General features: G+C 37.9%; 1 protein-coding gene across 2 annotated transcripts in view; it reads right to left on the bottom strand.

The window, feature by feature from the left end:
- arhgef17 (Rho guanine nucleotide exchange factor (GEF) 17) overlaps positions 1-15,359 on the bottom strand; it is a 115,076-nt gene that overhangs the window by 30,072 nt on the left and 69,645 nt on the right. For both annotated transcript variants that reach the window (XM_079826024.1, XM_079826023.1), the window contains exon 3: positions 8,070-8,147. In XM_079826024.1, coding sequence (XP_079682150.1) covers positions 8,070-8,147 — 78 coding nt within the window. The remainder of the gene's footprint in view (positions 1-8,069; positions 8,148-15,359) is intronic.

Consider the following 15,359-nt stretch of genomic DNA (forward strand, 5'->3'; position numbering starts at 1 on the left):
ACAGGTTTAGATGCATCAATTAACTGAACTCCAGCTCCATCCGGCGTCCGGAGGCTTCCGGAGCTCAGCGATAGTACACACTGTAAAGACAGTAACGATGACGTAGATTTTACACCAATCCCAGTGCGAGTCCGAATCAATTAAATATTGGAAGAACCCGAATCTTGAGCAGGACGTTTCTCAGTGATGCTACTCAGTTTGAGGTACATTATGAGATGTTTCAACTGTAGTGTGCTTCCATCAACAAACCGTGTGTGCGTGTGTGTGTGTTTCTAATTTATTGAGGTGCACATGCGGGAACTGTATCAATAACAGCACATCCGTTATCCGAGCACTAACGTGAATGACTGATGTAACATTAAAGTTTGCAAAAAAATCTTGCTCCATCCTTTATCTTTGCTCAAAGTAGTAGGAATGACAGACAATCTGCAATAATAGACACAGTTTTAGGTAATACTGCAGCCCACAGCTGATTTACAGTAGTTTTTCAGTAAGACAGTAATAATGCGAGTTAGCCGGTTAGCCAGAGACCTACACAATATGAAACACAAAAAACACATTGTAGAGCACAGCACCTTCTCAACATGATGCTATCCAGTATCCACTGCAGTGTTATCTTGACGTCACAACTAAATTGTTTCGATTCGTTTAATTGACTCAGAGTTGACTCTTACTTTTGAGACAATAACTTTATATACTACGGTGCACTTTCAGATTTAAAACTTGCAGGATGTTTTCATTCACTTAGAACTATGTTACGCACTACATGACACTTTCAAAAATGCATAATAGGGGCATTAGAAAAAATATCCTGGCTCTTCCAAGCTTTATAATGGGAGTGAATGGTAACTAAGATTTTGAAGCACAAAAAAGCGCATCCTTCCATCATAAAAGTAATCCATACGTCGATGTGTTTTTGTTTGAAAAATACCCATATTTATAACTTCATAAACTATAATCCATGGCTTCCGGTAATGGCCATACAAGAGTCTAGCTCTGGTGGAAGAATGCCCTCTGACCTGACGCATGACATAGGATGTAGAAGTAGCGTAAGCTTAGGTGAGAGTCAACGCCTCTCGCGGTTCAAACAAATAGGGCTGGGCAACCAACTCAAGCTCCTCCGACATTTCTCTTTAAAAATTCTCGTTTTAGACTTCTAATTCGTGACCGGTGTTTTGTTTTGCTCTATCCTCTGCGTTCGTCAATACGTCATGTGTTGGGACAGAGGTCACTCTACCGCCGGAACTAGACTACCGGAAACGAGTATAGTTTATAAAGTTATAAATATTTTTCTTACAAAAAAAACATTGTTTCGCTGCAGAAGGCCTTTATTAACCCCCTGGAGATGTATGGATTACTTTTATGATGGATGGATGCGCTTTTTTGGGCTTCAAAATCTCGGGCTCTACTCACTCCCATCCCATTATAAAACTTGAGCCAGGATATTTTTTAATATAACTCCAATTGTGTTTGGATGAAAGAAGAAAGTCATATACACCTGGGATGGCTTGAGGGTGAGTAAATTATGGCATAATTTTTGGGTGAACTAACCCTTTAAATATTTGAATATATTTATAATAGTTAGCCCAGTTGGTTTTACTGTGGTATTTTTGTTAAAACCACAGGCAAATTATAGTGTTCTTTAGGATGCTGATTTTTTGTAGACTGCTTATTTTTTCCCCCATAGTATTCAGCTGCAACAAAACGTTTTGCCTCAAGGCACAGAATAAATATGTTTGATATAAATGTTTGAATAAATGTTTTCACCTCACTGAAATCGAAAAGCAGAATTGTTAAAGGTCCCATGGCATGACATTTTCATTTTATGAGGTTTTTCAACATTAATATGAGTTCCCCTAGCCTGAATATTGTCCCCAAGTGGATAGAAATGTTGATCGGTGTAAACCGAGTTCTGGCTGTCTCTCTCTGCCCTTGAGAAAATGACAGGCCAGACTAGCCAATCCTGAAGTCTCCTGTTATGAAGTCAAAACAGGAAAGGTTACCTCCCTTTCCTCCGCCCAGAGAATTTGTCACGCCCATGCAAGCGCTATATTTGTTTGTCCTCGAGAGATCATGGCTTTTAAACGAGCGAGGCATGCCAGTTGCTCAGTGTTTGGATGTACAAATGAAAACAGAAGTCTTTTTTCAGTTCCTTCTGATCTGTGATCAGTGATTTCTTATGTGTAGCTAATTATTTATTATTCGTGCACACGCAGCGGCTTCTCTCTCTCCCGACAGAACGGTGTTTTCGTGTTTTCTATATTGTGAGTCAGTGTTTTTGTACGTTCATGTCGCGTCTAGTCTATCTGTTCTAAAATGTGCATACAGTCGTTTCTGCTCAACATAAGCAGAGTAACATCTTTAGAGATAAACCTCACGCATGCCGAAGCTTGGGCTGCACTGACCGGTCGGCCTTCAACATCACCGACCCCCAGTACTGCATCTGGCCCACAGCGGAGGCGCCATACGCGGCGCGAGATTAAGCAGACGGGGGGTAAGCGTGAGCATATCTGGGCTAGCCAGCCTAGCCCACAATAAACTGGATTATATTCGGTTACTGCTGTTGTGTCGTTGTTTGCGCTGTGTCATCAATGCGCGTCACTGACACTTTTCATATGATAGGAACATATCTAAAAATAATGCTATAATCAACACTTACTCGTAACTCCTTCATCTCGACAGCTGTAATGGTACATTGCATGTGTTACAAAGTTGGTAATAAGGATGAAGACGGACTCGGTGTGACTGGGACTCGTGTTTATTCAGAACTCTCAGATACAAACACAATAAACTCGCGCTGACTGACAGCGCTCTCATAACTCAGTAGTTACTATAAATAACTTTGTTAGCAATCGCTCCGTCTCTGGTACATTAGTGATGTCCGGTTCGCGAACGAATCATTCTTTTGAACTGGTTCTTTTTAGTGAACCGAATCAGTTCACCAAATCGGACTGAATCGTTCTAAACGGTTCGCGTCTCCAGTCAGCGCTGATTTACTAAAGTTACTAACTTTCTGACATGAGTGACAGCCCCTCCGACTAGAAATAAACTAATAACCTGAAGTATATGCTAGTAACTACAACAGTTCACTGAACTGAGACGTGCTGAGAACTGATGTGAAACTCAGGTCCATCTGTCTCTCTGGCAGCAGCTCGTGCCTGCTCGTTAAACCACGCCCCCTCCGTTCATTTCAAATGCAAAGATGTCAGCCAATCACAACAGTGGCCGTTTTTACTGAAGTCTCACAGCAGACACGCCTCTTGAAACAGGGCATTCAGCCAGAGTGCAAACATCAGTATTGAAAAAAATGCCTTTTATGTCTAAATTATTACATTTTATGATGTAAAAATCATACTAACAATATAAGTACACCTCAGGAAACATTATAAAATAATAGAAAAATGCCATGCCATGGGACCTTTAAAATTCAAACAATACACAACCCTACTTACCAACATACAAAACATCCCGTACATAAACATACAAATAAAGTTAAGTTGTGTTACCATGGCACAGTAAAATCATATACTATGGTAATCACATCGTACTTCAAAAACACCTTGGTATCACCAACATATGCCAAAAAGGCATGTTAATGCCAAAGTACATGTTTGTCTCAGGTCAGATGTTTTGACGATCGCACATCTGACCAACGGTCTTCCAGCGCCTCAGACGCTCTAAAACGAGAGATTGTGTCAGGAGACACAATGCTGCTGTGATAAATCGCTCTCGTTTGTCATCCGTCCATCATGCACCTCTCCACACCTTTCTCTAGACCCCGTCGACAACTTTAAGGTGATAAACCTGTGCTTGAATGCGTCTCTCTCATTGTTGGCTCAGCCAACCACAGTTCGCCCCCTCTGCACGGCATTCACAAGTAATGATGTTGACTGGAACGCAATCATTTACCCCCAAAGATAAACCGCTTCTTTTAACACAGAATGAGAGTATAAAGGCTGGTGAGAATTGCTCCGTAATGGGGACCATTTTGGAGGTGCACTGCCCGCTGTTCGTTCACCTTGTTGCCAGGGTAACGGATGCAGCTGCTGGAGTAGGTTGTTATGAGTCAGGAGAGATTGGAAAAGATGATGATTTGTTTCTCTCTTTTGCTTATTAAACTCAGTATGAGGCTTCCGCTCTCGCTCTTACAGTAACATCATGTTTCGGCTTTTCTGTTCTCTATTAACGTCAAACCATGAGATTTATTCAAGGTCTGCAAATGATTTATGGTATGAATAATAATATTAAAAGATGGTTGCAAACACATTAACATACAGAGCTTTTTTTTTTTCATTTTAATGATAAATGATATGCAACATACTTGGTTTGGCCATTATTCATTATTCAGGGCTCAATTCTCTGCAATGACGAATTATACAACAGACACCATTTTATCCACTACTCACTGGAGTGAATTTGAATTGGTTTCATTGCATACTTGTAAAGAAATCACTATAAAACTAAAATCCACCTTTTCTCCCCATGATGTGTTACCCTCGCGATTTATAAAACAAATCTTTGATACTATAGGTCTAGATTTGATGAACATTTTAAATAACAGTCTTTTGACAGGGACAGTCCCGGATGACTTCAAATTTGCCTCGGTGTCACCGATCCCAAAGAAGCCTTCTCCTGACCCCACAATTTATTCAAATTTTAGACCGATCTCCAACCTACCATTTTTATCTAAAATTTTAGAAAAAATTGTATTTATGCAGTTACAAAACTATTTGATTAGGAATGATATATCAGATATTTTTCAGTCTGGTTTTAAAACACTACACAGCACTGAGACCACCCTTTTGAAAGTCTTTAACGACATTTTAATGTCCACTGATGCCGGTAATACCATTGCTTTAATGTTATTAGATCTCAGCTCTGCATTTGATTTTGTTGACCACGGTATCTTGCTATCTCGCTTAGAGCACTGCATAGGTGTTAGAGGCACCGTACTTGGCTGGTTTAGATCATTTCTGTCCAATAGAAGATTCTCAGTAAACATAGGGATGCACACTTCTTCTGTTGCCCATGCTTCATGTGGTGTCCCCCAGGGTTCAACTTTGGCGCCATTACTCTTTTCTTTGTATATGCTACCTATTGGATCGATATTTAGGAAATTCGGGGTATCCTATCATTGTTATGCCGATGATACGCAATTGTATGTACCATTTAAGCACAACAACAGGTCGGCTATAAATCAATTAATTGACTGTTTTCAAGAGTTAAAAACGTGGCTATCCGATAATTTCCTGCATCTGAACGAGGACAAAACACAAATTGTCCTGTTTGGCCCCAATGAAAAAACAGATCTGAGCACTGTTGATTTGGGCTCTCTCACTCCGTATCGCTCTTTTGTGGCTAAAGATCTGGGTTTCATTTTAGACAGCGGATTAAAACTGAACAAACAAATAAATTATGTTGTCAGTTCCAGCTTTTACCATCTACGAAGATTAGCGAAAGTTAAACCCTTCCTAAGTAGGAAGAGTTTTGAGATAGTAATACATGCTTTTATATCATCACGGCTTGATTACTGCAATTCGCTGTATCACGGGCTGCCTGTCTCGTCTATTCATAGACTTCAACTGGTCCAAAATGCTGCTGCCCGTTTGCTCACAGGCAGTCGAAAAAGGGACCACATTACGCCAATTTTACATTCATTGCACTGGTTACCGATTCAATATCGTATTGAATTTAAAATCTTATTATTTGTCTACAAAGCCACAAACAGTCTTGCTCCTCAATACCTGTCAGATTTGTTTACTGCGCACAATCCACGCAGAGCACTCAGATCACAGACTAGTCACCTATTACGGGTACCCAGAACTAGACTGAGATGCAGGGGGGACAGAGCCCTGGCTGTAGCTGGCCCAAAGCTATGGAACAAACTGCCCTTATCGATCAAAACTGCACCCACAGTATCTGAGTTTAAAAGTCTTTTGAAAACCTATCTGTTTTCTTGTGCGTTTAATGTCTTGTGAATGTCTATTTTTATAGGTAATTTCTGTACAGCACTTTGGTCAACCAAGGTTGTTTTAAATGTGCTCTATAAATGTAATAAACTTGAAACTTGATTATGTTTGATGTGATGATTGTCGATATTATGGAATTGTTTTTAGTTTGAGTATGTGCATTTACTGTCCACAAAACTGTCCCCAGAATTAAAATGATAAAACCTTCCTTTGGAGATGTCCTCATTTGTAAAAGTCAGCCTGTAGTCATTATTATTAGCTTTAAATAAGACAAATAGGCAGGGGTGCAGGAGACATTTTCAAGGTGGGTGGGTGGATTGGTGGGGGGACTAAGCAAAAGCCCAGATAGTAAGATCAAATTTCCAGATATCGGACCACAACTTCAGGCTCACTGTCGGACCACCATCATATATTAAACTTGCCTGATCATTAATAAAATAATATTGATTATTATTACAATTCGAAGTGAAATAAGAAGTATGAAAGATCAAAACTTAGGGGTGAGCAAAATGCCTGCAGAATGCCAAATCTGTCCCCTGTAGACCAGCCTTTTATGTGGGATGTCTCAACTTTCAACCTTGCACAATTCTACTTTGATACATTTGAATTAGGGGTGTGCTATATATTGACACATTTTTTTCTTTTTTCTAGGATTTTATCGATAATAATAATTAAACTATATTTTTGCTGAGTGTGTTATTGTGCTGGTACCTTGGCAGGTTTACAACTGTCGTGGTCAGCTGACTTCTTAAGTTTTTGATATTCTTCATATTCTGTGTGGTGGTCAGTTCAGAGCAGTGACAGAAATCCTCTTTTCCAAAAAGTTTCAATTGATTTTTTACCTTTTTATGGGCATTTTTACTTTTATAATTGTATTCTTTTGTGTCAATTTAAAGATTTGATCAAATGTAATTATAATAAGACACAATAGGGCTGTTACCAATCAAATTAAATAACAAAATTCATCTTTGCAATGGAGAGGAAACACAGAAGCTGCATCTGAAGTGGCATTTAGATGCATTTAGACGGTTTAATGCAGCTTAGAGATTACAAATGAATAACCTGCAGTTACAAATGCATAAATAATGTTTTGATGTTTTAAACATAAAACACTGAATATTGATATTTGAAATGATTTAAACATGAAAAGACTCTTTAAATGTTAATTTAAAACCGCCAGTAGGTGGCAGTAAGTCACTGTTAATGAGTGAGTCATCGAGATTCAACTGATTCATTCAAATGGCTGATTCATTCAGGAACAAAGCATTTGACTTTCTTAATTCTTCTTAGGCCCTGTCCCAAATGGCACACTTCATGTGCACTTTCGGTCTTGTGGGCTTACAATGGCTGCTGCGTGCGCGTGTCCGTTAAGTTCACGAGACCGCAGGGTGTCCCATTTATCATTTTAGGTCTCAGAAGGGTGCTCGCGAGCGCCCCCTTTGAGGTCGATATGCTGGCCTCAAAGCTGGCCTTCTGGCTTACGCAGTGGACTTCTTCCCGGCAGTCAAAGTGGCATTACATCGTGAAAGTGCGGACTCAGAGGAAGACCGTGAGGGTTTAGGGTGCCATTTGGGACAGGGCCTTAGTCATTGAATCATTGATGCAATTGATTTCATTCAAAAAGCTGATTCATTCAGTAAGGAAACTCCTCTGTGTGTTGCTCAGAGACGCAATTACAGTGCTGTGGCTTTGTTTTGAACTATTTTTGTTGGTGACATACAGCGAAAACAGGCAATATGGTGTCTGAAATGTAAGTCAGTCACTTATTAACTTCTTGTTTAGTAAACTAGTGTACAATCAATATCACATCTGTTATGCTGATGCCTTGAGAAAAAAATGCTCTCTTTGTCTGATTATGATATTAATCGCAGATGATATATATCGCACACCCATATGGCTTGAATTACTTACAATGAATGTGATATCCATTGTTGGAAGATTTAGTTAGCGAATCACGCAGGTTATTTTCACTTATCAAAAGAGTGGGGGTCGATTGCTGTCTTTTCAAAATGACCCCCCTGTCCCCCGTGTCAACGGCCTGCTAATAGGAGTCAATGGCATTCATTTAGAGAGCTATGATTGTAGGTGTGTGTTTCTTACCTGAATGAGTGTGCGCAGAGCATCAACGTAAGATTGTTCTGTGTCCAGTAAAGTCATCATCACATGTCTTCTCATGTCCTGTAGAGAGAAATTTGTAAATAAAACATACTGACAAACGTCACATATAATACATATACATCATAAAAGATATATATGACAGATACGTGTAGACAGAATCCTGAAGACTCAAACATACACAACACCCTTACAAACATTAACAATAGTAACCATAGTTTTGACCTAAATAGTGCTCACCACTTTTCGAAGTGACTTTTTTCAAAAACTTGCATGGATGATTCCTCAAATCATGTCTTGTTAAGGAGATATCTGCTGTTAATTTACTAAGCATTACTAATCATTTTCACATGCTGGACCATAAAACAGGTGAAAAACAAAATTCCACAGCCCAAATATTTTACAAATCCATTTCGAGCTACATTCATATGTGGTTTAAAATCCTGTTTCTGGAAATCTGTTTTAGTCTGACCGCTCTGATCAGAAATTGCCTGGTTTTTGTCACTTTCTCACACCGCGTAAGACATTTACGTTTTTCGTTGCGGGAGAAATTCACATAAAATACGTGAAATTCAGACTGAAACGGATTACGAGAAATGCGATTTGAATGGGATTTCAAAACCACATATAAATGTAGCTCGAAACGGATTTGTAATTCATGTGATTCAAAAGAAATGCTACATTTACGAATCCGTTTTGAGATACATTGTGGTGCATTTCTGGAAATCCGTTTCAGTCTGACCGCTCTGATCAGATTTTGCATGGTTTATGCGACTTTCTCACGCCACATAAAACGTAAACATATCAGCTGTTGTTATAGGAAACATGCTGAAAGTCACTGCAGAAACAAGGTTGTGTTGTTGCTTATAAAATGACAATATAACGGAGACATGCCTCAGAAGACGTAGTAGTCCAGCGTGGCGGCTTCGTATAGTCATGTTGTAAATAAGACAACATCTTTATTGTTGCTGTTGTCCTTGGTGTATGCCTACCAACACAACGTCATTGCCATAAAAAACAATGAAGATATTCCAGAAAATTAAAGAGCGACACAGGACACACAAATCGGATTGGAACAGTTGAGATAGACAGAGTGAACAGTCAATACTTTTAGATCAGATTCCAATCGGATACACAAATAATCGGATTTGGACTGATAGTGTGAACATAGCCCTTGAGAAAAAAAGATCAGAGACTCTTCACTTGGGGGGTAGAGCAAAACCACCTAGCAACCACCCAGAACCCCTAGCAATATGGTAAAAACACTCTTAGAAACACCCTTGCAACCAGTCACAGCACGGCAATGCTGGTTTTACCCAGTATTTACTCACAGTTCTTAAGGAACATGATTTCACAGCAGTCAAGTATGGCATTATGGTATTTTGATTGCTATAGTCATTATTTTGTAAAGGAAACACAATTTATAATGAAGTGCTAATCAAAATAAGAGTTTCCTGTTTACTAGTCTGTGTCAGCCACTGAGCCAAATATGTGTATGTTTCCATCTAAGAGAAGATAACCTTCACTGACCGCTGTGAATCAGCCCTGACCAACACTACACAACAAACACATCTGAGTGAGAGAGAGATGTTTAAAGAGAAAAACCGATAAAGGACAGGATGTGCGCTGTTCTTTCGTGGTTAAGTTTGTTAGCCAGCATCCGGTGTCCTGTGTTACAGCTCTCCTCTGAAATTCCCAGTTCAAACATGCAGTGTAACATGGATGTAATTGGTAAAGGAAGTCACGTGCAGCGAATGCTACCCAAAGTCACGTATACCATGAACAAGCCAAGGAGAGCGAATGTTCTAGGATTCCTCCAAATAGTCAAACTTCATGCTTCAAACTAGCTCCTGCAGGGAGCAGAGACTCCATCTGTTTACAGAAACACTCGTACGGGCTCAGAAGAGTTTATTTCTGCAAGAACGTCAGTTACATCCCACGCAAAGATTACAAAATCAATCCCGAAAAATTAGTTCATAAAAGGTCATCTTGTTCAGTCTGAATGAAACCGCATGCAAGAGATGCAGAGGACAGAATATAGGTTTGAGCTCAAACGTTTACATACCCCTTGCAGTGTCTGCAATTTTTATTTTATTTAGCACTGTCTTGAAGCTGTTTGTAACACGACAAAATAATGAATTTAGTGTGAAAATATGGATCTCAAAAATCATACAGTCACTTGCTGGAAAGTATTCAAACTTGGGAAACCAAAGAATCTGGCGGATTTTTCTGAAGAACATTGGGAAGTTTAAATGGTTAGTTCACCCAAAAATGAAAATAATGTCATCTATTACTCACCCTCATGCCGTTCCACATGGCCTGCATAGCCAGGAATGACATTTCCTTTCTCAAGATCCATTAATGTACTAAAAAAAACATATTTAAATCAGCTCATGTGAGTACAGTGGTTCAATATTATAAAGTGACCATCACTGTATAAGTCGTTATTTGTTTTTTTTGGCACACCAAAAATATTTGGTAATATTTTTATTATATTAATATTGAACTACTGTACTCATATGAGCTGATTTAAATATGTTTTTAGTACATTAATGGATCTTGAGAGAGGAAATGTCATTGCTGGCTATGCAGGCCTCACTGAGCCATCGGATTTCAACAAAAATATCTTAATTTGTATTCCGAAGATGAACGGAGGTCTTACGGGTGTGGACCATGCGCTCAGATCATTAAAATAGGGCCCTCAATCTCTACATTAATGTAGAAACAACATAAAGATAGTTTATTTTAAATATTTGTTTAATGGCATCTTTATAAGTATGAATGAAGGCGCAAGGCCAGTATCACTTATACCAGTACTGATGTCTCTATTAAATGGAATTTTTTCTCAATTTCTGGGAATGAAATAAGTATAATTTATATAATTTAATTAATACATTAGGTTATGTCACCATTTTAGTACAATGTAATTTATGAAAAATAAAACACAAACTAAACTAAAACCATATACAATGGTATTTATATGGTCTAAATATACAAGGTATTACAGAGAGAAAGAAAGAAAGAAAGGGTCATGTGTGCTTGTATCTCAGATTTATGCTCATGCCATCCAGTTCATTTTTCTCCCATAAAGAGCAGGCGGTTTGACAGACTGTACTAAGCAGCATGCTATCTTGGCCGTCACGTCCGACTCTTAACTGCGCTAAACAAACCTTCTGACCTGCTGTTGAGTTGCTCTTCTAAACCGACTCATTCTGAACCAGTTTTAAATGGTTTGCAAGCAGGCCGCCACAGAATCTAGTTACTTCTCCCCTCAAGACAAATCAGACTGCCCCACGCAGGACGAGCACATGGACAGGAAGATCTGTATATGCTGCAAGGTATTTTAAGAGATTATTGAGCCTTTCCTGTACTTGGTCCCAAATATAAATTGGTAATAAAAACGCATTTAAACTACATTTAGACCAAAACGCTCTCTGGAGTCTCATCAGGGGGCCAGAAATGTGCCCGGCAGCTCCAACAGCATGTGTGGCAGCCGTAAAAGACGTCCCAAAAGAGTATTTCTGAAATGCCCTGATGAGACAGACATGGCGTGACATTCAGTCACAGGAATGCGCAGTGGATTTGGAAAGGTTACTCTATTAATACTATTATTGAGACAAAAAAACTAGCAGAGCTAAACAAAAACTATAAATGTGCTCTAAAATATAGATAAACACATTTACAATCTTGATTTTGCAAGGGATGCTATACTAAAACTGGTGATAGTACAAAAATGAAATAAAACCGTTTCATGGGAATTAAAACTAACTAGAAGTACACTGAAATTTAAAGTAAAGTTTTAGTGAAGGTTTTGGCAAATTAGAGTACATGCATGTCAGCAGTACAATAATCTCATGAACACATAAATACAATTAAACATTTTATTTATGCCTCAAATAATCTTAATGTGATTACTTTGGTCCCAACAGCCACACACACACGGTTCAGTTCTAAAAGTCAAAGCACAGCTTTATAACTGCATGAAAGTAATTCATTTAAACATCAACAAAAGCCATGAACATTCTTGCCATTTGGCTCACATAATGTCAAACGGTGCCTTGTGCACCCGTCCCATAGCTGTTCTCCTGATGCATTATGGGGCAGCATTATTATAATAAAATCATATAATGAATGCAGGAACCTCCAAATGCATTTCTTGGAAAGATGAGGTCACGCAGAGCAGGAGAACATGAAGCTCACTGGGGCAAATCTTTTTCTCTAATAAGCAAATGTTCATGGCAGTTCATGTGTCGGACATGTTGAGCTCAAAACACAAAAACAATGACCACATTTCTAGAGCCAAGAAAACAGAGGGGTGTTTCTTTAACTACAGACGCTTTTACATCCGGTTTATTTTGATCAAAACGAACGGATTTAAAGGTTATTTAATTGTATGATGGTCACATTCACATTATTGAAACTGTACTTCATAGTTCTTGCTACTATCCATATGCATTTTATGCATCAAATCATTATAAAAATATTAATCTTTTCTAATCTAAACAGAGTGAAATGATCAGAAACAGTTTGATATAAAATATTAAATTTTCCAATAAAAGATGATTTACATGATTTGTTATATTTAATATATACAGTACCAGTCAAAAGTTTGTAAATATGACTATTTTTAATGTTTTTGAAAGAAATCTCGTATGCTCCATTTATTTGATAAAAAACACAGAAACAGTAATATTGTGAAATATTATTATATTTTAAAATAACGGTTTTCTATTTTAATATACTTTAAAATATACATTATTTATTTATGTGACGCAAAGCTGAATTTTCAGCATCACTAATCCAGTTGTCAGTGTCACATGATCCTTCAGAAATCATTCTAATATGCTGATTTAATACTCAGCTATTAGCAATGTTGGAAACCGGTGTGCTGCGTAATATTTTTTTAGAACCTGTGATACTTTTTTCTAGCCTGGTCCAACCAGACTCTCGTACATTTCATTTGTACAGAGAGTCTGGCCACTCTCCACTGACAATCGTTAACTTCCTTGAATTTACTCTGTTGACGTTTAAAACTATTGGATCTGCCCAGAGCCACTCTGGATCTGCCATAACCAATCGCTAATGTTTGGTCGTGACGCATGTCATCTCAAACTAGCGCACGACATCAATGTCATCATTCTCAGACACTCCCTCTGTTCGCTGATTGGACCGGAGAATATAGAGAATATACCGCAATCCCAGACGGAGTACTGAAGGAAAATGAAAATTGAGTGGAAGTACGTAGGAGGGTGGGGCCTGGCTACATTTTTTCAGGATTCACCGATGAATAAAAATAAAATAAAAAATCTGACAGACTGAAAAATCAGATTGATTTCCAACAATATAAATCTTCACTATAACTTTTTATCAATTTAACACATCCTTGCTGAATAGAAAAAAAGTAGTAGAATAAATAAAAGTATTCATTTCTTTAAAAAAGTATCACAGGTTATAAAGAAATATTAAGCAGCACATCTGTTTCCAACATTGATAATAAACCAGCATATTTCTGAAGAGTGGATTAATGATGCTGAAAATTCAGATTTGCATCACAGGAAAAAAAAAAATTGAAAGTATATTTAAATAGAAAACCATTATTTTAAATTGTAATAATATTTAACAATATTACAGTGGTTTCTGTATTTTTTCTAATCAAACAAATGTGGGCTTGATGAGCATAAGAGACTTCTTTTAAAAACATTAAAAATAGTAATGTTTCCAAACTTTTGACTATAAAAACTCAATTCTCAACATAAACTAAAACACTTGCACACACGCCAACAAAGGCACATCTAATCAAAATAAGAATTTCCTGTTTACTGTGTGAAAGCTCACTACAACATTTATGTTTATGGAAGTAACCTAAATCACGGAAAAAAAATCTTAAACTTGAGTTCCAAGTATAGAATGGTGACTAATCTACTACACCAGAATTGATTTAGGGCATTTTTTTAAACCATTTATTTACGTACAGCAGTCAGATCTGACAGAGTATTTAATTTGACATGAATAAAAAAGCAGTGCAGTGTGCTAGGACAGGGGTTTTCAAACTGGGGTCCGGGGACTTCAAACCGGGTTCTAAGGGGTCCCCAGAAAAGTATAGAATAAAAAGACTGGGTCCCTCATAAAAGAATAGAATAAAAAGACTGGGTCCCTCATAAAAGATTCATCATATTTGGGGGTCCTTGGCATCATAAAGTTTGAAAACCCCTGTTAGGCCACTGCTTCAGTATAGTATGCACTTCAAAAAACGCTCTACAGATCTGAAAACATCCATATTTTGTCTAAATACCATGTGTGACCCTTGTCAGGTAATGAGGTCATAGTGCAGAGGTAAACCTCTGTTTGAGGTTCTGGCTGTAGCGTTTGATTGGTTTTTATTAGCAGAGTGAAGTAAGAGTGTGTTTAAGTTATGAGAAGATCTCATTTCCTTCTAAAGCACGCTCTGCTAGAGGCCTGAGGTACACCGTGCACTTTTTGCCAAACATGCTATTTCTGCCAACCACTGCGGCTTCGATAAAACACACACCAGAGCACTTTTACCGCATCCCGAGTAGAGCAGGTGGAATCTGCAATTTGATCCACCATCGCCAATCAAATCAACCTCCCTTTGATCTGATCAAAAATGCTTACCGGTTGCTAATCACAATGAGAAAATTCTGCACGGTCAATCATGAAAGAAGGGCGGAGAACGTTCAAGCGTTGCATGGGAATTTGTCTGTTGGATGTGGTTCAAACAGGTGGTGTAGGTGTTCTGGTCAGCTTGCTACAGGTGCTGGTGTGACGTACTGGTTAAAGCTAGCAACCAAAGCTTGCTGGTTTAATGGTACATGAACTATAATCATTGTGCCCTTCAGGATAGAGTTAAAGCATCTGCTCAATGATTACTTGTTTGCATGATATAATTGAATCAAAGAAAGAAAACTGCCGTATATATTAGTTTTGCTTGCAATCCCTGAAAGTGTCACAACAGAAAAAAAAGATACAAAAATTGAATTACCATAAAACAAAGATATATTAAATAACTAAAATATTATACCCCAAAAATCATATTTTACACAAGTAAAATACTTTGTAAGCTAAACTGACTGAATAATTAAACGCCTGAATACAAAAAAATAAGACAAATAAACAACCAGTGTTCAATTCATGAAAAAGTGCTTTTTTTTCTCATGTGCTGATTCTTTTAAACAAATTAAGAGAGTCATCATGAATAAAAAAGGTAAAGATAGAAAAAAATATTGTGTAGAAATAAATTGTATTTTAATTAAAAAA

The sequence above is a fragment of the Gobio gobio genome (assembly GCF_949357685.1).
Source record: "Gobio gobio genome assembly, chromosome: 9".
Taxonomy (NCBI): domain Eukaryota; kingdom Metazoa; phylum Chordata; class Actinopteri; order Cypriniformes; family Gobionidae; genus Gobio; species Gobio gobio.